Genomic DNA, 26598 nt, shown 5'->3' with positions numbered 1-26598 from the left:
CTGCAAGGCAATCTGTCATCGGGAAAGTCATGCATGGAGAGCCTCAACCAAAGAGGTGCATGATCAGAATACGTGAAGGCATGATCGTCCCAAAGTTGACAAGTAAAGGCATCACAATGATGTGGATCAACCTGATACCATCTGTCTAGGCGTGCCTGATAGGAAGATTGAGCATTGTGTTGAAAGGTATAGCCCGGAAGTGTGGGCTGTAATTCCTTCCAGAGATCCACCAAACGCAACTGAACCAAAAGTCAGACCATGCATGCTGTTCAAAAGCCAACATATGAGTGTGGCCTGAAGTATTATATCTTGGTTGCGGAGCATTGTTGAAATCACCACAGATGAATGCATAGTGTCTCCACGGGTAATTATGAAGGGTATCCCAAATCAATGCTCGACCATTGGCAGATTGAGGGGCATAAACCGATGTAAATTCAAATATTTCTCCTTGAACCAAGCATTGCATAATAATCCATCTACCATGGCGATCATTGAGAGCCACAATGGGCTGAAAATCATGCCTCACCAAAAAAGCCACTCCAGAGAAAGAGCGCTCTCCAGCATAGAAAATATTATAACCAGCAAAATGTCCTGTGTGACCAGTATACATGTGCTGATTATGTTCCTGCAAAGCCACTATGTCTGGCTGCAATGGTTTGATATACATCCACACAAGCTTCCACTTTCTACGATCACACAGACCTTGTACATTGAGTGTAACGCATTTGATGTGGTCAAGCATATTTACAGAAATGGTACAGTAATGTACAACAATAAACAAACTGACTATGTTTGCATCTCCACCTCAATATCCAGACCTTTGCCCCTAAGAAGAGGAATCAACTTGAGGGGAAGACAATAGAGCAGCAACATTCTCTTCTGGGAAGAGGGTACGATTTGCAGTGACTGCAGCCCAAGTCAAGCCAATGCTAGAGTTTTCAGCTGGTGTCTTGACCTGTGAAGGTGCACCATTCTAAGTCCTGGACGGCAGAGGTCTCCTAGGAGAGAGAACTTTGCGAGGAGTTTGCCATCCTTCATCCAAATTTTTGCCCTTCACCTGAGACAGAGAGGCCGAAGACATAGGAAGAGGAGACTGAGGCGGAACCATTTCAGCTTGCACTAGCATTTTGGGAGCTCGGGAAGAGCATTGCCAAGCCATATGCCCAAATTGCTTGCATTCAAAGCGAGCACCTACAAACAGCCCCCATTTCAGCTTGTTTTTTTTTTTTTTCGCAAAAAAGTAGTGCTAGTTATATTGCTTGAAAAACGAGAGTACAAGAAGGCCTAAAGGCCAGCGGGCTGTAATCATAAAACGGATATAGCCCGGGGTAAACAAAAATAATGACAAGCCTCTCAGGGCATAATCATCTGAGTGTGGACAAACAGCCACAGTGGAGGCGAGTAATGCCACTGAAGACTCTGAGCAGAGTGCTGGAAGAAAAGCTCCTGATGGTCCCAATCGCGAAGGAAGCGCCGTCTCTTCTCTTTTCCTGCCCGGGAGTCCCCCTAACTCTGATCCCACTGACCCTTGAGCATGTGAATGATCGTGCTCCAGATGTCCGCTAGGGTTTGGGTAGCGGAAGAAGCCTGATCTCCTAGGGTCTGTGTGCATTTGGAGGTCCAGATATGCCAGCCTACAATACTCCCAATGATCTCCCAAATTGGGTGCCGAGTCATCGCTCCTGCATCTGTCTCTGTCAGATGCCAAGGGAAGCTTTCCATGTATGCCCAGGTGGCTTGCGTGATGAAGAAAACTAGATCCTGCCGAGAGAACTCGTAAGCCAGGTGGTGCTACACCAACAAAAAGCTCCCCAAGTGACCGGTGCTAGTCGGATGCCGCCCTTGCTAAGATCCCCATGGCTCCCTTCCACACTGTCTGAGCATGCGAACAGCTCCAAAGACAGTGCTTCAGGGATTCCTCCTCTTGAAAACACATCTGGCAGTGCCCCTCCTGCCCCATCTCCCTCAATGAGCTCCCAACTGGTAGCCCCTTATGGTGGACCACCATCCAAAGAAAGTAAGAGATCTTCCTCGGCCGCCAACTTGCCCATAGAGTCTTCCAGAGAATGTACAAAGAAAGACCAGAGATATCCCTTGGGCATACCAGCTATGTGCCTGGGTGGGTAGCCTGCACTGAAGAGCCCCAAGAGCATGCCTACCTGTACGCGCGCTATATGACAAGAAGGGGTAGGGTTCTCTGAAGCCTCCAGTGGTGGCTAACGCCACTCCCCTAGGTCCCACTCCACCTCTGTCAAGGAACGGCCCTCCCAAATCCAGAGTCTCCAGTCTTGGGCCTGCACAATAGGGGGTCCATATGCCACGCTTTCCCTTGCAGCCCTATAATGCGAAGACGCTGCTAGGGAAGCTGGGGGTCGATCACAGCCTTACTGCGTTGGAGGCGGCTACCATCGATGACGGAGAAGAAATGAATCGAGGAGTCCGAGAAAAGGCCTGCAACCACCAAGGGAATGCCGTGAGGCGTGAACTGCCCTAGCCACCTCTCATCACCTGGGAGAAACTGTCTGGTGACTGTGGGAATCCTCCAACCTGCAGGAATGGTAGCATCAATCTCCGCTCGCTGAGCTTGGATCCCTCGTGCCGTACCTACTGCTGCTGCCAGCTCGTCTTGGCCCAATTGGCTATAGACGTCCCTCCAAACCCGGAGCGAGCGCACAGGCCCACACGCCCAGAGCGCGCATGGGATATGGGACCTCTCTCTAAGCTGGCGACCACTCCAAATCAGGGGCTGTCTGTCCATCTCCTCTTGGCAGTTGGGGGGGACCTGGGAGAGGCTGTGCCGCAGCTTCCTCCAGACCGAGAGGAGACTGCGGAGGAAGGGGGAGCGGGGCTGAAGTGAAAATCCACCGGATAGAAGGTTGCCAATCACCCCCTCTCTGGGAGGTACAAGCGCTGAGACCCTAGTGAAGCAAGAGCTTCCACGTCTGCCCTCCTGGGGTCAGACCGCGGATGACTAACTTGCCAAGTAGTGCCTGACTCTGAAGTTCTGGATCTATGATGCCAAGACCGCCCTCTGTCTGGGGGAGAATGACCGTCTGCCAGGCGACCCGGGCTCTGGTGGTGCTGAAACCGTCTGAGCCAGACCATAGAAAGTTCGGCACCAGTCTCCTCTGCTGGGCTACGCACGATCTCGAGAAGCACCAGCAGGAGGCCACTATGTTGGGAGTATGGCTAGGTGCAAGTCAAGAAGGAGTATGGCTAGGTGCTGGCCACTATGTTGGGCCCACTCTGTCGCCTCTGAGAATGTGAAGATGTTGTCCAAAATGCTGCGATCCTGGACAAAACCAGTCTGTGTGTCGTGGATCAAGTCATGTAGCGGGGGGCGGATGCGGCTACTGATCATCTTGGCGAGGATTTTATAGGCAATCGGAAGGAGGGTGATAGGGCACCAATGTCTGATCTCCCGACGGTCCCCCCCTTTGGGGATGAGGCAAATCAAGCTGCCGCAAGGCTCTCTGGCATCTGTCCACTGGAAAAGATATGCTGGAAGGCTGCGAGCAGGGGCTGGTGGATCTGCTCCCAAAAGGTGGTGAAGAAAGCTCTAGAGAGCCCATCCTCACCTAGGCATTTCTGCCCATCATTATCTCTCACAGCATCCTGTATCTCTGAAACGGTGAACGGGGCGAGAAGGGCCTCACTCATGCTAGGCTGCACGAGTGTCGGCGTATACCTCCACACCTCCTCCCTGCAACGACGGGCACTAGGGTCTGGGGGCTCCTGCTGGAAAAGGGATCTATAGAAATCTGTCGCCAAGTCCCTTACCTCGTCAGGATCCGTCCTAACACTACCATCCTATGCCCTAAGAGAGCGGATATGATCCCCTGCTGACCTCTGGCCATGAGTCCTGAAGAACTCTCTGCACATCCTGTCGCCTTTCCTAGCCCAAAAGGACTTGGAAGCGTGGAACGAGAACTCTGAACGTCTCTGGGTGATCTCCTCTAACATGGCTCGGGCTCTAACCTCCTGTCGTCTGAGCTCCTCGGAGCCTGGAGAAGACTGTTGCATCCGCTGTATCGAGGCAAGGTCTCGTCTGAGGCCCCTCTCCTTCGCCCACCACTGCTGCCTGACCCGAATCGCCTCCTGCTGACAGATGAGACTAGACTCGGCAAGAACCTGAGCTGCCATATCCTCCAAGGGGTCCCAATCCCGCTCCCATAGGTCCACTATCTTGCTGCGAACCTCTGCTCTAGAGTAGATGGAATCTGGGATCCGGCAAGTGCAGGGAGGTAAGGAGTGAGAGGCTGAGTCCAGGACTATCACCCAATCACTGACATAGAAACGGTCCAACCGCTCCAGAAGTCTGCCTCCCTCCCTCCTGTAACCCCAAGAGAAGTCCAAGCTCCCTGGCCATCTGCAAAAGGAGGGCTCTCTCCAACTGTCCCGACCTCCCACGGCGAACAAGGAGTCGTCCCATCCCGACTACTCCGCCTGAGCTATATCGAGGAACTCTGGGCCCCGTCCTTGCTGATCCTCTAGAGCCTCAAGGTTGTTGAAATCCCCGCCTACAATCCAAGAATCCATCTCTGGCAATAAGTCTGTCAGGGAGCTCCAGAAAGCGGCTCTCCGTCTCAGGTCGGTTGGGGCATAGATATTGAGGATGCCGATGCGGGATTCCTCAATATTTAGGCCCACCCAAAGCGCTTGTCCTGGGATCAAGGTGCCAAAACCGCACGCATGCTGTACAAGAGAAGCGTCGATGGAGGTACAGACACCTCCGCTCCTCCCCTGCTCGCCAATCGACGGTTCCCAGTAGGTGTGGGAGCACCCTGTGAGGACCTTCTCACACTTACTGGTCTGAGAAGCCGAAAGCTTGTGTTCCTGTAATAGGAGCACATCTACCCTTCCCACCAAAGCTGGCTGGAGCTCCTGTCTGAGCACCATCTTCCTGGGGCCGCGGGTTCCGGATGAGTGGAACCCGTTAACGTTCCAAGAGATAATGCGTATACTCATGAAGAGGAGAGATGGACCGCAAACAGCTATCTGCTTGCGGTCGATGTCAAGGTGGTCGGAGGATGTCCTGTGTGCAGATGAAGGCGCTTCTGTGAGGGTTTCGAGGGTGAGGCCGGATCATCGGACCCATCCTCTAAAACCTTCAGCAGGGGGGAAAGGCCCTTCGTCCCATGGTGGTAAGCTCTCTCTAACCAACTCGAAGCCTCCGCCAGAGAGATACTGTAGAAGCCCGCTACCTTTGAGGTCCTCCAAGGGCGGAGCCCTTCCGCGTAGATCAACTCCAAAGGCGGTCGAATGATGACCAAAAGACGGAACCGTTTGGCGCTGTGGCGCCATCTCAGACGAGCGTCTCCCTCCTTCCACTGCTGCTGAAGAAGCTCCGCTGCCCTGCTACCAATCCAGTCCTGTACCTGCTCCTGGGACTGATCACGAATCGTCTCCCAAACATTTTCATTCGTCCATTGCTCATTCCCGTCACTAGTGATAGTGAAGGAATAGCTGGGACCATCATGGGGGGCGAGGACGGACACCTTACCCTTCGCCCCCTTACGGAGGAAGAAGATGCTGATGTCTAGGCATGCAGGGAAGGAGCCAATACCAGCTGCATCCAAGTAGTCCCAAGGTCCTGCTCGATAGAACTCCAAGGGTAGAGCTCTAGGAGCTGCCCTTGGGTGGGGGGACGAAGATGAGGAGTCAGAACCAGAAAGAGGGGTGCTGGCCGCCGGACGAGCTGGAGTGGTGCTGGCCGTCTGAGGGGGAGGGCCTCTCCCCTCCAACGGGCTAGGGGGGTAGGCGTGGAGAAGGTCTGTGCTAGCTTCGGGGCCGCAGAAGGAGGGGGGGGTCCCGGCGGGATCATGCTCGAGGGAGGGGGGGGGGCTGAAACCAAAGGTGGCGGGGGGGTCCCGAAGGGGGGGGAGGTAGGGGAACCGAGGAGGAGGGAGGAGGAGGGGGGGGTGGGGTGAAAGGTGAGGAGGAGTCTGGCTGACCTTCTCCTTCCCTTTCTCCTTCCCCTTACCGGGCTACTGCTGACTGGTGACCTCAGGGGTCTCCTGCTGGGGAGGGGGCTTTTTTGTTATTGTTTTGTTTCCTTTCCTTTTCCTTTTGACCTCAGTCCAACCTTCCTCCTCTGGAGGGGGTGTCGACTCCTGACAGGGGGACCCTGAGTTGCTTGGCTGGGGGCCATTAGGGGTTATGTCCTCATGAAGCGAGGGCAAGAGCGCGCCTGGTGCCCGAAGCCGTGGCATCTCAGACACTGATCTGGGCGACCAGTGCCCATAATGTGCTGCGTCACCACACCTGCGTCCGTCTCAATCTCAAACTCCGAGGGAATACTCTGCGGATCTAAGACTGCCACTTTGACGCGTGGCACCCCTTGGGCTGCCGCCGCATCAACGAAGGTGTCCTGCATGAGCCAGCCAAAGTGTGCCCCAAGTCCTTGATGATCGGGCGAAGCTCTGTTGCAAGGCCTGGGAAGATGAGGGTGACTGGATGGCAGGGGATGCGGAAGCGGGCATCGAAGTCCGCTACACTGAAACCCCTATACCACAGGACCATAAGGATGATCTTCCCACCCACAGAGGTAGGGGACCATCTGACCATATCGCTCGCAGCCTGCGCCGAGGAGAGCTTGAGCCAGAAGATACCACGTCCCATTAGTGCGACCTCCTCAATGTGGCTGTCCTCAAGGTATAGGGTGGACTACAGCCAGTCCCTAATGTCTGCTCGAGCAAGCATCCGTCCCGGAAACAAAATAAATTGGCATGTTTGGCATAATCCTTCACGGGGTCATCAGAGAGAACCGAAAAAATAGTACGGACAGGTACAAACAAGCAGTACGTAAAGGTTGTACGGCAGGTCAGACGAAACTGTACGAAAAACTGCATGGCATGAACTTGTATGAAAAACCGTACAGGATATATGGAATGAAAACCATTAGTGTATGGATGGGAAAACCCAAGCATGCGTACGGAAAACAAAGGGCTGGATGAGGGCCGTATGAAACTGTACGGAAGACATGCGAAGGCTGTACGGCAGGGTAGGTGAACCAAGGCCGTACGAAACTGTACGGCAAACTGGCGAAGGTTGAAAGGAAAGCTCCCGTAGGTTGTACGACTAAGCATGAGCTCTCTCTCTCACACACACCTATACACATATACTTTTTTTTTTGTGTGAAATCTTTGATTGATTGTATTATATGAGTAGCAACCTCAAAACAAGGTGCTACAATTACATCAACTGAAAATTTCAGTATATGCCAAAAAGACCTCATGATCTATGGAGCGGATCTGCAAGCAATCAAAGAAAGATTGCTGCAGAGAACGCTTGAAAAAGCCAAATAGAGAGAAAGTAGGATCACCAAAGACTTTACAATTCCTATTTGTCCATAAAGTCCATAGTGCCCAGTACCGAACCCAAACGAAGAAAAAATGAAACTCCGGTCTGGATGGATGAAACCCAAATAGCCAGAAGAACTTCCCAAACGGAACAGATGGGAATCTCGCTCGCAGGCGCTATCGAAGCACATCAAAAAACTCACGAGAGCACGGACAATGCCAAAACAAGTGAGGCACAATCTCCGAAGAAGCAGAACATCTATGGCAAAGTGCAGGAGCAATGTGTCGATGAGCCAATAGCTGTCCAGATGGAAACACTCCCAAAAGAACTTGCCAAAAGAAAACACGTTGCTGAAGCAATACTTTATAGGCCCAAAGTTGCAGTAATCTTTTCCTCCACCTTTTGGCTGGGCGATGCATTCGCCAAACATAATCACCTCTCTCTGAAACCCAAGGTTGAGGCAAAAGGATTTTATACAATGCAGGCACAGTAATGTGAGATAGCCTCAAAGGATGAGAAGAGGACCCTGGAGAAGTCAAAGTCCAATCTTCCAGCGGGTCCTAGAGTTCCAAAGGAGGAATCGAAACAAAAGGCGAAAGCATAGAAGTAATTTGTTGTCACAAAGGACGATAATGAGAGCCCAATCCATATCTGATGATTGCCAGAGAAAAGGGGAGCACAATACCAGCATCATCTATAACATCGACAACCGAGGTGATGCCTTTAAACGAGACAAAGTAGGAACATCGAGGTTCTTGTAAAGCCAAGGGAGGCTCAAAAACTTTCGACTAGTGAATGCTTTTAGCTCTCAAAGAATTCCCAAGCAAAGATTGCCGTCCATTCCATTCCAAATGAGAAAGAACATGCTTCCAATCAAGAAGCACGCGGGAGACAAAAGGGCAGCCAGGGAAAGTGCGATCAGTGCAACCAAAAAAGAAATCCCATCGATCACATTGCCAATGACCAAACGCAGAAATATTGATATGAGCGACCAGAGTCCTAATCATAAGAGCCCAAGGCTGATCACCTTGTAGAAATTGCAGCAACATTTCCCCCGTGTGGGCAACAATATGCACCTGAATATCCGTGATGTTCAATCCACCATGCATCTTGGGAGAACAAATGTGATGCATCGAAAGCAGCCTAAGACTTTTTCTGCCATGTTTAGATCGCCAGAAGATTTCCATAAAGACAGACATGAAAGATGTAAGATCTGTCTTAGTGAACATGATCAATGGCAAGTAAAATTGAATATATGCCACAAGGATGGACTGCACTATTTGAAGACGAACGTACAAAGGCCAGGCTGCCAGTTTCCAATACTCAAGCTTTTTCTGACGCTTAGCCAAAACCCAATCAGTTTGTTGTCGACAAGTGAGTTCCCACCCCAAAGGGTAACCAAGATGACGAACAAACTAAGTGGATGGAATGATATCCCCAAGCCATAATAGACTATGCCAGCAGTCTTTGGAATGCAAAGGGAGCAGCTTAGACTTCTGAAAATTAACATGAAGACCAGCTGCCAAACCATAAACAGAGAGGCCCTGCATGAAGGCACCAAGATCATGGGGCGTATTCTTCGGGGTAAAGAAAGAATCATCAGCATAAGCTTGAGCAACCATGCTGCGATTAGCATCCAATTCCAAGCCATGACGTGATCCTGTAGCCACAAGATGATCAATATATTGCAGCATAGGATGAGTAGCAATGGCATACAGTAAAGCACTGAGAGGGCATCCCCAGCGGATCGAACAACGAAGAGTCCACTCATCAGAGATATCCCCAGAAATAATGCAAGCCACATTGCTATCTCTGTAAAGGAAGTAAATAACCTGCTGCATTTTTTGTCCAAACCCCAAAGCTCGCATAGTTTCCGAGATGAAATCCCATTGAACTGTGTGAAAGGCTTTTGCAATATCTACCTGCAAGAGTAGAACATCCTGCTGCGTGTATTTGGCATATTCAATCCCAATATAAGCATTGGCAATGTTATCTGTGATATGGCGATGTGGAACAAAGCCATATTGAGAGGGATGCAACTCATCATGCAAATAACCTTTAATACGATCAACCACGCAGCAGGATGTTCTACCTGCAAGAGTAGAACATCTTGCTACGTGTATTTGGCATATTCAATCCCAATATAAGCATTGGCAATGTTATCTATGATATGGCGATGTGGAACAAAGCCATATTGAGAGGGATGCAACCCATCATGGAATAACCTTTAATACGGTCAACCACCATTTTGGCAATGATCTTGTAAATGACTGGCATGAGCATGATTGGCCTCCAATCACCGAGTGAATCACATAGCTACTTCTTTGGAATCAGCTTGAGAAGACCCTCTTTCCATGACACAGGCATTTGCTGATTTTGCCATGCTGCATTTACCATTTGTAGCAAGGTGAATTTAAGAAGATCCCAGAAAGCAAGAAAGAATTCAACAATGAGACCATCCCATTCTGGAGATTTCCATCTGCCACAGGATCTCAGTGCATCAGACAATTCCCTTTTAGTGAAGGGATGTTCAAGTTCCAAAGCCTGAGCATCAGACAGAATTGGATGAACATGCTGCAAAAGAAGTTGACGTGCAAACACGACCTGAGGAGAAAGAGTATCCACATGTCCAAAATAAGTGGAGAAGTGTTGCACACATAAATCAGCAAGCTCTGAACGAGATGTTGACCAAGAACCATCAAGCATCTAGATCCGAGAGATATTGGCAGCGTGTCTTTTGTAGTGTAAGCTCTTAAAAAGTTGCTTGGAAGAGCAGCCTTTATCCAAAAAAGCCCGTTGTCTAGATCGGGTTTCCCATTTAGCAAGCTTTCTGCAATCATTGGATTGAAGAGAGAATTGAGCCTAACATAAGAGCATGCTTTCCTCTGAAGACAAAGGGCAAAGATGAGCAAGCGCAGTCAAACTTTGACAAGTAAATTTGACATGTGCTACAGTCTCCCTTGTGGCTTGCATATAGGATTTGCAAATAATCCCGAATAACTGCTTGCATCCGAGCAACAAAAGCCTGCCAAGCATAATCCAAACCAATGTGTATCTCACGAGAGAGAGGCTGAATAGCATCAAAGACCAAGGCTTTAAAGTCAGCATGCTCCAAATAACTATTCTTAATTAGCAAAAGCCTTCGGCAAGGCAATCTGTCAGTGGGAAATTTATGTAAGGAAAGCTTCAACCAAAGAGGAGCATGATCCGAATGCGTGAAAGCATGATCAACCCGAATTTGACAAGTAAAGGCATCACAATGTTGTGGATCAAACTGATACCATCTGTCGAAAGGATTTCAGGTTTGTTCATTTTTACTCCCATTTGGCCCACCAACACAATAGACCTAATCACAAATCTATGGCATAAGAAGATCAAGCATTATGCTGAAGGGTATAGCCCGGAAGCATGGCCTGTAATTCCTTACAGAGATCAGCCAGGCGCAACTGAAGCAAAAAATCAGACCATGCCTATGTTTCAGAAGCCAACATATCAGTGTGGCCTGAGGTGTTGTCACACAATTGAGGGGCATTATTCAAGTCACCACAAGTGGAGGCATGTTGTCGCCATGGATAGCTATGCATGGCAGCCCAAATCAAAGCTCTATCACGAGAAGATTGGGGGGCATAAATCGATGCAAATTCAAAAATTTCCCCTTGAACAAGGCATTGAACAATAATCCATCTACCATGGCAATCATTGAGAGCCACAACAGGTTGAAGGTTGTGCTTTACCAAAAAAGCCACGCCAAAAAAGGAGTGCTCTCCAGCATAGAAGATATCATAACCAGCAAAATGGCCTATCTGACCAGTATACATATGCTGATTATGCTCTTGCAAAGCAACTATATCAGGCTGCAATTGCCTAGTATACATCCAAACCAATTTTCATTTGTGACCATCACACATTCCCTGTACATTGAGAGTAACACACTTCAGATGATCAAGCATATTTACAGTTATGGGACAGGTATGTACAGCAACTAATGGGCTGTCTACATCTGCATTTCCACCTCAAGGTCCGGGCCTCTGCCCTGGGATGAAGCATCAGCCTGAGGAGAGGACAAAAGTGCAGCAACTTCATGGCCATACACCCACTGCTGAAAATTCTGGGATGGTAATTACTTGGGCTGCAGTTTACTACTAGTCGCACCCTTTTCCTTGAAGATGGTGTGGCTCTTTTATTGCCAACTTCTCAGGATGATGTGGCTGACCCTGAGTTGGATATGCAGCCTTGACATATTTTTGCATTATGCAGCATGTACATACCTGTAAATCTGTAAATATGCAGTCGCATATGAAACGCCTAACCTACAATGTACAGGGAATGTGTGACTTGAATAAATGGAAGATCATCTGGGCTTATATCAATAAGATGCAGCCTGATATAGTTGCTTTGCAAGAACATTATCAACATGGTTTTGCTGGCAGCACGGGCCACTTTGCGGGGTATGATATATTCTATGCAGGTGATAATTCCTTTTCTAGAGTATTGGTGCTGCTCAAGCATGAATATCAGCCACTCATGGCATTCAATGACCCACAAGGCATGTGGATTGTCATTCAATGTTTATTGTTTGGGGAGGTTTTTGACTTTGCTTAAGTTTATGGTCTACAATCACTGCATAGGGCTGCTGTCTAGCAGGAATTGCAAACCTATCCTTGGAGGCAAAATGCATTTCTGTCTGGTGACATCAATAATGCGCCTCAGCCAGGTGATAACACCGCACGCAAAACACATATGCTTGCACAGGAAAGGATGCGGTGGACTCATTTTCTTTCTTAGCATGCACTTGTTGATATTTGGAAAACTGTGCAGCCTGGTCACCCTGGCTATACTTTTCAGCATAATGCTTGCTCTACCTATCAGGCCAGCTTGGATCGCTGGTACATGCTTAATGCTCAGTAATATGCTGCATTTACCTGCAAGATGTTGGGAAATTATGCTTTCCCTCACTTTGATGATGCTCCCCTTTGGCTAAATCTTTCTTTCTTTCACATGTGGGATGACCCCTCTCGGGAAGAAAGATTGCTTATTGTCAAAAAAAGTTAGTGAGACCATCCCATCCTGGAGATTTCCATCTGCCACAAGATCTCAGTGCATCAGACAATTCCCTTTCAGTGAAGGGATGTTCAAGTTCCAAAGCCTGAGCATCAGACAGAATTGGATGAATATGCTGCAAAAAAGCTGACATGCAAACACGACCCGAGGAGAAAGAGTATCCACATGCCCAAAATGAGTGGAGAAGTGCTGCACACATAAATCAACAAGCTCTGAACGAGATGTTGACCAAGAGCCATCAGGCATCCGGATCCGACAAATATTGGCAGCCTATCTTTTGTAGTGTAAACTCTTAAAAAATTGCTTGGAAGAGCAGCCTTTATCCAAAAATGCCCGTTTTTTTTATCGAGTTTGCCATTTAGCAAGCTTTCTGCGATCATTGGATTGAAGAGAGAATTGAGCCTGACATAAGAGCATGCTTTCCTCTGAAGACAAAGGGGGAAGATGAGCAAGCTCAGTTAAACTCTAACAAGTAAATTTGGCATGTGCTACAGTCTCCCTTGTGGCTTGCATATAAGATTTGCCATAATCTCGAATAACTGCTTGCATCCGAGCAACAAAAGCTTGCCAGGCATAATCCAAACCAATGTGTATCTGACGAAAGAGAGGCTGAATAGCATCAGAGACCAAGGCTTTAAAGTAAGCATGCTCCAGATAACTATTATTAATCAGCAAAAGCCTTCAGCAAGGCAATCTGTCAGTGGGAAATTCATGTAAGGAAAGCCTCAACCAAAGAGGAGCATGATCCGAATGTGTGAAAGCATGATCAACACAAATTTGACAAGTAAAGCCATCACAATGCTGTGGATCAATCCGATACCATCTGTCCAAGCATGCCCGATAAGAAGATTGAACATTATGCTAAAAGGTATAGCCCAAAAGCATGGGCTGTAATTCCTTCCAGAGATCAACCAGGCGCAACTGAATCAGACCATGCATGTGTTTCAGAAGCCAACATATGAGTGTGGCATGAGGTGTTGTCACCCGATTGAGGGACATTATTAAAGTCACCACAAATGAAGTCCCCTCTTAATCCAGGAGAAACCAATGTCAACACCCCAGCCTTGAGTGTCCTCATCACTGATCCAAAAGCCAAAGGATTTATGCCAGTTAATGTGTGCCCCTGCAGCTGAGCAAAAAATATCCAAGGCTATCCGGAAAGGAGGCCTGAATAAAAATAGCAGTGTCATCAGCCAACTCACAGTCAAAAAGCTCCTGCTCCTGTCTCAAGGGCAGTCTCAGCCGAAAAAGCTCAGCCTGAGATCTAAGGAAGATACTCATAGCTTCTGCCACAAAAAGAAAGAGGAAGGGGGCTAAAGGGCATCCCTGACGAACTGATCTGGAAATCTGAAACCTGTCACCCCTTACCCCTCCAATCAAAACCTGGCTGTGGGCTGATCTGTAAAGGGAGGCCACACCTCTGATCCAAGCATCTGAAAATCCAAACCGTAGAAGAGTGCCCTCAAGAAAACCCCAATCTACTCTGTCATAGGCTTTCTCGAAGTCCAAGAGTAAAACTAGCCTCTGCCCACTCTGCATAGCCCACTCTGTGGCTTCCCAAAAGGAAAAGATATTATCAAAAATGCTCCTGCCATGCACAAAGCCTGTCTGAGTATCATGGATCAGGTCTAGAAGAAGGGGCTGTAGTCGGATGCTGATCGCCTTGGCAAGGATTTTGTAAAGAGTGCCCAAAAGAGTGATGGGTCTCCAATGGGATACAAAATTCCTGTTGCCACCTTTCGGGATAAGGTGAATGAGTCCCTCGGTCAGTGAGTCAGGCATCTCACCCGAGTCCCAAATGCCCTGCAGGGCTGAAGTAATATGATCACCTATCATATCCCAAAAGGCTATTAAAAAAGAAGTAAGACCATCGAAACCAGGGCATTTGCCCTTATGAAGGGCAGAAAGAGCAGCCTTGAATTCTGTGTTAGTAAAGTGTGCATCAAGTGAACATAACATCTCTGGGGTGACCAACACAGGTAAACTCTGCCAAACTTCACCTCTAGCCGCCTCTCTGGCCTGTGAGTTTGGATCTGCGGAAAGAAGGGAGGTATAAAAATCTGTCGCTAAATGCATGACGGTTTCCGGATGGGACTGCAAAACGCCGTCAGAGTCAATAAGCTGCCTGACACTCTCTCTACTATGTCTGGGGCCAAGTGTAGAGAAAAAATGTTTATTGACTCTCCCTCCCATCTGTATCCAAAAGGACTCCCGATCATGGAAGGCATACTCTGCTCTTTGATCAAGCAAGGTCTGCAAGTGAGCCCTTGCGGCAGCAAGGCGCTCCTTTATCCAAGCATCTGATGGTCGTTTCTGCTCCTCCCTCTGAAGGGCTGCCAACTGCCGGCGGATACCGAACTCTCGCCTGAGTACGTCATCTCGTCGAGCACTAGCAACTGAGTGATAGAAGTCGCTGATACTGTCAAGTGCTGTGGCCACATGTGAAGGACCGGCCACCCCCCCCTGCATATGAGAAACCCAGATCTCCAGCACTGCCTCTATGAGAGTCTCATCCGTGTATAAGGCGTCTGGGATCCTGATACTATGAGACCGTCCTCTCAGATGAGGCTCTGAAATGGACAAAATTACCGGAAAATGGTCTGAAGTGGAAACACCGGGTGCAATGCAAACTGTCCCCCCTCTATCAAGAGCCCAGTCATCCACATAGAATCTGTCCCCTCTCCCGGCTCCCTGCTGCCTCTCTCCCCGCTCCCTGCTGCTTCTCCTACTGCCTCCTCGCTACCCCCTCCCCTCCTTCCTCACTGCCCCTTCCTACCTGCCCTCTCCCCCGCGCTGCAGCCTCCCCCCCCCCCGGCGCCTGCTGCTGCTCCCCCTGCGCAGCAGCTTGCTGCTCCCCCCCCCGCGCCTGCTGCTGCTCCCCCCCGCGCCTGCTGCTGCTCCCCCTGCGCAGCAGCCTGCTGCCCCCCCTCGCATCTGCTGCTGCTCCCCCTCCGCTGCAGCCTGCTGCTCCCCCCCCGCTCCTGCTGCTGCTTTCCCCCCGCTGCAGCCTGCTGCTGCTTCTCCTCCCTTCTCCTTCCCCTTCCCTTCTCCTCCACTCCTGTCTCCCCCTGGTTTCTTCTTCTCTCTCCCTTCTCCTTCACCCTCTCCTTCATTTGGATTACCCCTATTTTCTTATAGGGGTCTCTTGGGATTCAGGAAAGCGGACGGAGTTTTATTTTTTTTGTTTGAATCGGCCAACACACCTCGATTGACGAATGGGTTCCCATTCAGTCAATCCGTCTCCGCTCACACCGGCCGCGAGAACTGTAACTTTTTCAAAAGACGAGCTACAGCAGTTGCAAAAGGATTTCGAACATGAGTGTTCCACGACTTTCTTCGCACGCATTCATGGCTCACACCCCTCCAGGTCACAAGCTAGAGATTGGATGCTGTCGGCGCTTCCTGAGGACCTCGCCCCCCACCTCAAGGATGTTCGTTTGTTGGGACGGGGTTTCTTTCAGGTGTGCCTAGATTCCCCGGATGTCACGAGAGACCTGCTACAGGCCAGGTTTCTACTTCTAGGCTACAGGAGGATCTTTTTGTTTCCTTTTCAATTGGGATTTGACCCAGTTGAAGAGGACAAGCAGGGAGTTTCTGTTTTCATCAGGTTCCCTGGTCTTCCCTCAGTCTATCACCGGCTTCTTTCAGTTATTGGCGATAGGTTTGGTGTGGTGGCAGAGATCCCCCCTCTCCCTGGCGAGCCCTCTTCGGCTGCTGAGGCGGTCATGATGGACGGGGTACCCAGGGTTAGGGTCATTGTCCAGGACCCCAGTATTTCAGATAATCACATCATGCTACAGCGACCCGATGGGTCTTTCTTCCTCCAGAGATTTGAGGTTGCAGGTCGGCAGGACCAGTGCAGGATTTGTAGATCCTCGGGGCACTTCGCCAAAGATTGCCCACAGAAGAAAAAGAGGCCCACAAAGCAACCAGCTCGTACTCGCTTACAACAGAGAGTTGGAGCAGGACCGACCGCTCCACAGACACGGCCTCAGACACGGGCTCCCACCTCTCCTAGGGCTACTCGAGTCCCTTCGGCACCCCGTCCCACCTCTGGCCCACGGTGGGTTCCGGTCGCGGCTAGGCCCTCTACTCTAGTTCACTCCTCCACCTCTTCAGAGGCTACCCCCTTGGAGCCTCAGGAGGAGACTACTGTTCAGGAGCCTTGTTCGACTCCACCCTTGGATCAGGCTGTACCTTCCTCAGCAGCGTAGGTAGTTGGCACCTCGTCTGCTGCACTTGTTGATCAGGATCCAGTACAGGTGCCTCCCTCTTTGGACAGAGGGAAATATGAAGAGGGGAGAGGAGAAGAGTGGAGATGAGGAGAGAGGGCACAGCTAGAGAGCACACCACAAATGACTAACTGTACACTAGATTTAGTTAAAAAAATAGAATATATACAAACCCTTTTAGGGTTAAGGTTAGGGAATCTAACCCTTTCCTTTATAGCACTCTATAAGGTTAGTGCTATGCACATATGATCACGTGATGGTGCTATGCACACATAATCACATGATGTTGAGCGTGAACTCTCAACACCTTCCCTCAAGATCAACATCATGAAGTAGGCCTTCCCTCAAGATGATGATTCTGGGGAATCGAAGAAGGACTGAGCATTACATTCCATCACACCCCTTTAATGGGAATGTCTTTCCTCTGCGTCAAACCAAGAGCTAGTTGGTGTTTCTCGAATAGCTCTTTACCGAGTGGTTTGGTAAAGATGTCTGCAACATTCTCTTTGCTATCACAATGCTGCAGTGTGATGTTACCAAGTAACACCCTTTCTCTGATGAAGTGCTCTCTGACATCAATGTGCTTTGTCCTGGAGTGATATATTGGATTTTTGGCCAATGCTTGAGCCGATTGATTATCACAGTATATTGTTGTTGGCTTTGACTCATCAAAGTAATCTGTTTCTGACAATAGTCTTCTGAGCCATATAGCCTCACATGCACCTGTAGTGAGTGCTCTATATTCTGCTTCAGTCGAAGACAAAGAAACAGTTGGCTGTTTGTTTGACAACCATGATATAGCACCTTGACCAAGGAAAAATGCATATCCCTGTGTCGATCTCCTGGTCTCATGATCTCCGGCATAGTCACTGTCACAGTATCCATGCAACCGTGGATGACTTCCTCTGTATTCTATCCCAAACTGTCTTGTACCTCTGATATATCTCAAGACTCTTTTGGCTGCATTCCAGTGAGACTGTTTTGGATTTGCCATAAATTGTGCTAGTGAGCTTACTGCATAATAAATATCTGGCCGTGTGATTGTTATCTGGCCGTGTGATTGTCAGATATATAAGAGATCCAATGAGCTGCCTGTAGTATCTGTCATTGACTATAGGCTTTTCTGAATCTTTAGTAAGTTTCAAACTCTATTCCATGGGAGTGGCTGCAATCTTGCAATCTGCCATATGAAACTTCTTCAGCAGACTGTCAACATACTTGAGCTGACTCATAAATGTGCTATCCGAATCTCTCCAGAACTCAATTCCAAGACAATAGTGCATAAGTCCAAGATCTTTCATGTCGAACTCTGCAGATAAGTCTTGTTTTAATTTTCTGATGAAGCTATCCTTGCTTCCTGTCACAATCAGATCATCGACGTACAAAAGTGCAATAGTAATGTCTTCCCCTTGAACTTTGTAGTAGAGAGTATGATCTGCATTGGACTTCATGTATCCCAGATCAGCAAAATACTTGTCAATTCTGTTGTACCAACTTCTGGGTGCTTGCTTTAAGCCGTAGAGACTTTTCTTGAGATGGCAAACCTTTTTCTCCTTTCCTGGTTTAACATAACCTGCTGGTTGTTGCATGTAGACTTCTTCGTCTAGATAACCATTGAGAAATGCATTCTTGACATCGAGCTGATACACATTCCATTTGCTGAGTGTCGCTAGTGATATCAAGAACCGTATGGAATCCATCTTTGCTACTGGAGCATAAGTCTCATCATAGTCTTGACCATATTGTTATGCAAATCCTTTTGCAACTAATCTGGCTTTGTATCTTTGAATACTGCCATCTGGATTGTACTTCACTTTGTATACCCATTTGTTGGCTATGGCCTTCTTTCCTGGTGGAAGGTCGCATAATTCCCAAGTGTTATTTTTATACAAAGCATCCATTTCTTCATTCATAGCAGTTTGCCATTCTGGCTTGTCTACTGCATCTTCGAAGTACACTGGCTCTTCTGTAGCCATGATGGTAGTCATAAGAGCATAGTTGGTGGTTTCCACCTGAATTGCTTTGCCTTTCTGAGCATATGTCAATCTGGCTGGAGGTCTGCTTTCCCTAGTAGACCGCCTGAGCTGCTGTGGCGTTGCTTGGGGTGTTGTTGGCAATTCTTGCTCTTCTTCATCAACCTGTTCTGTAGGGGACTGTGAAGTCGATGCTTCTATCTCCTGTGTAGGTGAGGTTTTCCATTCTGATTCCTCATCAAAGATTACATCTCTGGAGATAATGACTTTGCGGTTGATGGGATCATACAATTTGTATGCTTTGCTTTCTTCACTGTAGCCAACCATGATGCATTTGCGTGACTTCGCATCCAATTTCCTGCGATGATCATCATGTATGTGAGCATATGCTATGCAACCAAATATGTGGAGATGCCCAATGCGTGGCTTGTGTCCAGTGAATGCTTCATAAGGAGTCATACCCTGTATCGGTTCGGTAGGAAGCCGATTAAGCAAGTAGTTTGCTGTAGCTATTGCTTCTGCTCAATACTGATTCGGAAGATGCTTTTCACTAAGCATTGCTCTAGCACTGTCTGCTAAAGTTCCATTTTTCCTTTCAGCCCTTGCATTCTACTGAGGAGTATCTGCACATGTGAATTGTCTTCGTATGCCGTGATTTTTGCAAAAGTTCATGAATGCTGAAGACATGTATTCACCTCCTCTGTGTGATCTCATGACCTTGATCTTTCTGCCTGTCTGGTTTTCTACCATGGCTTTGAATTCTTGAAATCTGGAAAACACTTCAGATTTCTCTTTCAGAAAGTAGACCCAACAATATCTACTGTGGTCGTCGATGAAGGTCAAGTAATAAAGTGAACCATTGATGCTGCGGGTTTGGGCATAACCCCATACATCTGTATGTATCAAATCAAGAATACCTCGTGCACGAGAGGTACTTCTGACAAAGTTGGTTCGCTTTTGTTTGCCGAAGCAGCATGCTTCACAAACTTTTCCAAGAAACTGTAGCTTCAGAATCCCAATTGCCATATTCTGATTCCTGAGATCTAACAAGTACTTGAAGTTGACATGACCATATCTCTTGTGCCATTTTGCAGATAGTGGCATCTGTTGCAGTTGAGCTGACATGGCATGCTTATCTGGTACTATAGCTAGCATTCTGCATAAGCGTCCTTCCTTGACACCTTTTGCTACTAGTTGACATCTTTTGGATTTGTCTCTGATAGTGCATTCATCACCGTCAAAGATGACTTTGTAGTTGTGTTCCGTCATTTGACCTACTGACAAAAGGTTCTTGCTGAGCTTCAGAACATAGAGCACATCTTTGACTAATCCTTTTGTACCAGTGAAATTGTTCATAGGGATAACACCTGTCCCTTGAACCGGATTTGGTGTATTGTCTGCTGTGTAGATGACATTCTTTTGACCTTCTAATGGCTTCATTTCTGTGAACCATTCCTGATGATTTGTCATATGAGATGATGCACCGCTGTCGATGTACCAAGGATCCTATTCCACTTGGTCGACTTGATAACTGTAATCCTCTTTGGGATTGAAATCAGTGTCTAGGTGCATTGTATCAGTCTGATGCAATTCCTCACTTGCAAGAAACATATTTACATGTTCATTTGCAAAATGAATGTGACTAGAATGTCCACCACGATGATTTCCTCTTCCTCGGGAATTCCCTCGATTACTGCTGGATTGACCGCCTTGGTCGTACTGCTTCTTGCGGCAATCTCTTTCATAGTGTCCAAACTTGTGACAGTAGTTGCACTGAATGTTTGACACATTGGTGGATGCATTCCCTCGTCCTTGAAATCTTCCTCGGTTGGAATGATTTCCTCTTTGTTGATTTTGATGTTGCTGAGGATGATGTTGATGTTGATGCTGATTCTGACTTTGATTTTGTTGATGATGACCACTTTTCTGGTATGATCTACCTCTGTTTCTGCCTTTGCCTCTGCTTCTGTATGAAGCTGTGAATGCCTGATCATTAGAATGACCTTTATGTGCTTGAATGGCCTGGGTCCTGAGTTCTTCACCAAGTAGAACTGACTGAAGTTCTTCCAGTGTTGGAATTTGCCGTTGGATGGCAATACTCTGGACTAGATTCTCATATCTTTCTCCTAGTCCATTCAGGATTACTTGAACCATTTCTGCGGGATTCATAGTCTCTCCTGCTGCTGCAAGTTGATTGTTGTAGTCTTTGATGCGGAGTACATAAGCATGACCGGTTTCACTGCTGTTGCGGAAACTCTGGTTGATCTGGTTTCTCAGGGTGAGAATCCTGGATGTGTTCTTGGACTCGTAGAGAGCGGCAAACATATCCCATGCTTCTTTTGATGTCTTGATTGTGTTGAGTTGTCCTAGCATGACATCTTGCACATTCTGCTTGATCAGGTGATAGGCATACTTGTCTTTCTTATCCCATTCTGCTTGAGCTCGGGCAATGGCAAGATCTGCTACTAGTGCGGAAACTGTTTGTGTAGATGTAGATCCCGTTGTAGATTCCGTAGCTGGTGCTGTGACTACAGATGGAGTAGAGCTACTGGTGGCTGGATTGTCCAATGGTCTAGGTGTAGACCCATCGACATACTCCCATTTGTCTTGAAGCACAAGAATGGTCTGCATTCGGTATTTCCATGTACCGTAATTGGAGTTGTCTAACTTAGCAGATGCCTCCACATTGAGGTTGCTAGTCGACATGGTGCAGGAAATGTACTCAAAAGTGTCGTGAAAATCTCTATATGAATCAACTACAAATACACTGAAGATGCCAAGTGAAATCTCTGTACCGTCGGTGAAGATAGAACTGTAGTATATAAAATCTAATATGTGTTACAAGGCTTGTGGCAATGATGCCGGGAATAGCCAAGAGGCTTTACAAGGCTGAAAATGATGTGCACGATGCCGTGAGATAGCCGAATAGGCTTTACAATGGTGGCATGTGTGTGTGAAATCAAATGCTATCTGCCCACTGAATCAATCTGCAACGCCTCTGAACTCTGAAGTCTGCTCACTGAATTGATGAACGTAAGGTTTCAGGTAATGTAATGATGTGAAATCGGATGTGAACGTATGGACCGACTCCGAGTAGGTACTAGTCGGGAATTTCGGGCATGGCTTAGATTGGCAACTTGGGGATATTCAAAGCGTCCCCTCTATGGCGATCTAGTCTACTCTGATCTAGATCTAAACCAACCGTCGATGATGAAAGAACAGCAAATAATTCCTTTTCTTTTGTTCTTTTTAAGTGCTGGGTTAGATGCGTCGATGGAGAGGCAAATGTGCGTGAAGGAAGTGGTTTTGTCGGCGAGGCTCAAATGTGAGTGTAACTTGCGCCGAAATGTGCGCGTGATGTGACGAGCGCGTAGAGTACGAAAAGACGAGCGACTTTCCTTTTTAGAGCGCCCTCAAATTCTTCCTGGATCAAGAGATATGACTTGATCTAGGTGGAGGGGCAAAAGGAGTGCAAATGGTGCTCAATGATGATGTGTCACTGTGAGTCACATGCAGTGATGATGTGGCAGCAAAAGGTGTGCCTGTGAAGCTCTGTGCTGAGGTGGCAGGAGTGTGCACATGCAGTGTGTGCACAGTGTGCCTGGCAAGGGACTGTGCCTGCAGAGGGTCAGTGCTGACTGCAGTGCTGAGGTGGCACAGATGATGTCAGCAAGGTGACGTGGCACTGATGACGTTGCAGATGACGTGACAGTCGTGATGACGTGGCAGTCGGTGATGACGTGTCTGTGCTGACGTGGCACAAGTGACGTGGTTAATGACGTGGCAATTGGTGATGACGTGGCAGTGCTGACGTAGCAGCTTACGTGGCGCTGATGACGTGGCACTGTGGATAAGGGTGCCACGTGACAGAGGATAAGATAGCTACACGTGGCACATCCGGGTGCCTGATGACGTGGCAAGTTGGAGATAAGGGTGCCACGTGGCAGAAATATAACCAATGGGCAAAACCAGGGTCCACTGACTTAACTCGAGTCAGAGCCTATCTACCACATGTCGCAAGGGTAGAGCCTTGGGAGATCCGACGGAATCTGTCAGATTTCGTCAACGTAGATGTTGGAGCGTCGTTTTTCGTCGGAGATGGTCGTTGCCCGTGCGTGGGCTAGAGTTCGTTGAGTATTTGTTGCAGATGTCTCTGTTGATGTCGTCGAGGAGCCGTCAGAGGCGCTAGGAAGACGGGCGCTGTTGCGAGGTCTAGCGTTGAGCTGTGGAAGGACTGCTCTGCGTGGAAGTCTGCGTGGAAGCTTGGAGATGTCCGTCGGCTGGCTGTAGAAGGAGCCGCTGTTTGGCCGTCTTGGAGAAGTAGCACTGGCTCGCTGGAGTTCGTTGGCTACGAGTAGGAGGCAGCCGTTGGCGAAGGGCTCGTTGGCGCTGCTATCGATGGAGCGGCCCGTTGCAGAGTTGAAGGGTCATTGGAGCGCTATCGGCGGCGGCTGAGGTCACTGGCTATTGCTTGCAGGGGGACCAGGAGGCGGTGCTTCTACCAAAGTATGGCATAGATGCTGGATTCCAGGAAATGGAGGACACGCGACAATGACTGCCTGCTAGAACGATTGTAGGCCGAAAAAGAATTGCACAAGAGCAAGAACTTGCTGCTATCGAAACAGCGTGCACAAATGGTAAAAATTCAGCGACGCTGCTTGATTGATGAAGTCGTAGGAGCCGCTAGAGCTTGCTATGCTTGTTGTCACAGGAGTTGCTGTGAAAGGCCGGTGAATGGCAGGCTCATTTTCAAGTGCTTCTGCTGCTTTGTTGTTGAGGCCTTGCTGCTTTGCAAAGTTGCTACTGTAGAAGGAGTTGGTGGCCGAATGGATAGCTAGAAGCCTTATGCTACCCGCCAAGTCTTTCTTTCTCTCAAACAAGACTCTATTCATACATTATCACAGCAGAATTTCTCCCTATATCTCTCTCTATATCTCTCTCAGTTAAGGGAAGAATACCTCGCAAGTAAAGCACTCTCTTTGTCACAATGGAAATCTCTCAAGAACAATGACGGAAATTTCTTTCAATGGACGGAAGTGAACTCTCACAAGAACACTCGAGAACTCTCAATCTCACAATCTCTCTCACACTCTCAAGAAGAATGGCGCCTCAACGGAAGGCAGAACCATGCTCTGATACCATGACAAAATATGAAGAGGGGAGAGGAGAAGAGTGGAGATGAGGAGAGAGGGCACAGCTAGAGAGCACACCACAAATGACTAACTGTACACTAGATTTAGTTGAAAAAATAGAATATATACAAACCCTTTTAGGGTTAGGGTTAGGGTTAGGGAATCTAACCCTTTCCTTTATAGCACTCTATAAGGTTAGTGCTATGCACATATGATCACGTGATGGTGCTATGCACACATGATCACATGATGTTGAGCGTGAACTCTCCTCATCTCCACTCTTCTCCTCTCCCCTCTTCTCCTCTCCCCTCTCCCCTCTGCATGTGTTTAGATTCCAGGGCATCTAAAAAACGTGTCCACAGGGATCTATCGAGCAATAGCGATGAAATTGCGATAGAAATGTTGCTTTTTGCAGGAGTCTAATATGTTAGTAGGTGTCAGAGGCTATGCATGCGAGAGCTGGAAGGAAGAAAATGTGCTCTTTTTTTGTTCAATATATGAGCTTTTGTGGCCAATATATGAGCTAAGGTCGATTTGGTTTGCATGCTACTCACTAATGTATATCCTTTTGTCCATGTTTATGATGTGCTATATGTTCAATGTGTAGTATGATGTGTGCTTCCATTACAAAGCATTGCACATGTATGTAATTAATGCCATGTGATGACTACAGTGAGTCCTAGCTTTTTAAATCTCCAAGCAAATTCATTAACATAGTTGACTACAAAGTTGTTATATATTGATTCTGTTAGTCAAGATAATTAAGAATAATTACTTTGTTGGGTTATGGATTTTTGAGCCAGCCGTTGAGTGACTTTGGTCACTGTTTATAGTTTTATTTGACAAGTTGAAAATTTTCCCTCTCCTCAGTGGCCTGTGATTTCCATGTGTTACCTTTTCAATTAGTGTTTACTAAACTGGATAAGTTCTTGTAAGCAACATGGCTTGTTTTAAGGAACTCCTTTCTCTTCAGGTTTTTCCTTCCTTGTTGCAGGAAGAGCCACCAAGATGCTAGAAGATGTTGTAGCCATCTTTTCAAGTATTTGCGAAAGGAAATTATTGGAAATGCAGGGAACTTCTCCCCAACCTTCCAACAGTGACATGATTTTTACAAAGATTAGTGCTCGAACAAGACCACCTCCTGTAACTACCAACTGCTCATGTGTGTACTTAATGTCTAGACCAGATGGAAGGTTCTATGTGGGACAGGTATCAAACCTACCTCTGCTAATCTTCCGTTGTTAGCATTGTCTAAAAAATCCATTGATTGTGTTGAATCTCATTACAGGGTTCAAGAAACTAGTATAGTAATTAGTATCTACTTTATGGAATAGTTTTAAGTGGAAAGCCATATCATTGGGGTCCCAACAGATGGATGCAAAGTAATTATTTAAGAGACTTCTATTAAGTATTAAAGAAAAACCGTTAGAGCAAGCTCCATACGGGATACATCATGCAATGCACAAAAAGCTCAAGAGCCAAAAAGAAAGGATTGAGGCTGATAGTGCCATCTCAATCCGGTAGAAAAACCTCTCCAAACTCGAAGAAATATAGTCCTTCTAGAAGAGGCTGCCCGTGAAGGGCCCTGCATGCTAGCCCATATGGCTATCAAAGTGTGAACCGTGTCAGACCAAATACCCGTGAACACCTGTAATGGGTGTATCTGGGTGCCATCCAAGGCCTCAGTACATCTGGCTCTCCAAATGTGCCAAGAGGAAATGCTAGCCAAAATCTCCCAAGAGGTGTCCATTGAAACATGAGAAGCTCTGAAGGGAGTAAGTGGTACATCCTGTAGAGAGCAGGGCTCTATCACCTGCCGGCGGACCGAGAGTGCCCAAGAAGAAGGCTCACCCTCATAAAACACCTGGGGCCCAGTAAGAGATAACCATGCGACCGAGCCTCAAGTCATGAAGAAAGGGGAAGTGTGAAAGATGCTGAGTATCCGAGCAACCCCTTTCCAAACAGTCCTCGCCTGACTGCAGTCCCAAAGGCAATGTCGCACTGACTCCTCTGCAGAATGGCATTGAGGACGCCCCAAATCGTGATCTCCACAGGTTCACTGCAATTCCTCCATGAATAGAAAGCCAAAAGAAAAGAGTAATCTTTCTATTTCTGAGGGATTTCCAGAGCCTCCTCTAGAAATTTCTACGCAAGTCTGCGGTGATGAAGAAGCTTTCCCAATGGGGGGCTCTGGAGGGAATCCAACCCCTACTGTTCAACTGAAACCTCCTGGCATTACCAACCGTGAAACGAAAGAAGGGAATCCCCCTCTCTCGGTGCCCATGATCTATCCATTCCCACTCTCCTGGGTCCCACTGCAAGCACCTGATAGGTGCACCTCTATATAACCACAACCTCCAGGATCCCAAGGCCAAGAGCAGAGGGTCAGGGTCTAAGTACCACCGCAAGCCCGCTCCAAGGTCCGCAAAACCAGCAATCCTGACAGGCTGAAAGGCAACCTCAAGAAGAATGCCATCCCTGGATGTAGAAAGTAAACCTCCATCCCCAACATCAAAGACCAGTGCGTCTTCCCCGAGACCTCGGAGAGCGATCACCTGTAAAGGAACTGATGTCCTCGAAAAAGCCCCCATCCAAGTGGTGGAAGTAATAGGCAGCTCAACTGTCCATTCCACCGGGATGGCTGCATTTATCTGCTGAATCCTGCGTGCTACCCCTCTGAGGTGAGTCACGGACTGCAGTCTCTGATCCACAGGTAGCCTGATAAAAGATTTCCAAGTGCCTACTGTGTAGGCGGGGCCTCTCTCCCATTTAGACCACTGCATGTAATGGGAAGTGCCCAGTGGTCTGGCATGCTCATCAAGAATACTATCATTCCCCCCGGCACCAGCACGAACCAGGAGGTGGCCAAGAGAACCTGGTTCACTACCACAACTCTAG

General features: G+C 47.9%; 1 protein-coding gene across 1 annotated transcript in view; it reads left to right on the top strand.

Annotated features, from left to right (window-relative positions):
* Positions 1 to 26598, top strand: part of MSH1 (MUTL protein homolog 1) — a 198707-nt gene that overhangs the window by 166254 nt on the left and 5855 nt on the right. The window contains exon 23 of the mRNA XM_087378347.1: positions 24695 to 24909. Coding sequence (XP_087234473.1) covers positions 24695 to 24909 — 215 coding nt within the window. The remainder of the gene's footprint in view (positions 1 to 24694; positions 24910 to 26598) is intronic.

Source organism: Dipteris shenzhenensis, chromosome 8 (genome assembly GCF_047967505.1).
Source record: "Dipteris shenzhenensis isolate YYH24624 ecotype China chromosome 8, Dip_SZ_1.0, whole genome shotgun sequence".
Classification (NCBI taxonomy): domain Eukaryota; kingdom Viridiplantae; phylum Streptophyta; class Polypodiopsida; order Gleicheniales; family Dipteridaceae; genus Dipteris; species Dipteris shenzhenensis.
Note: the sequence above shows the minus strand (reverse complement) of the source record. Positions and strands in the feature narration are given on the sequence as shown.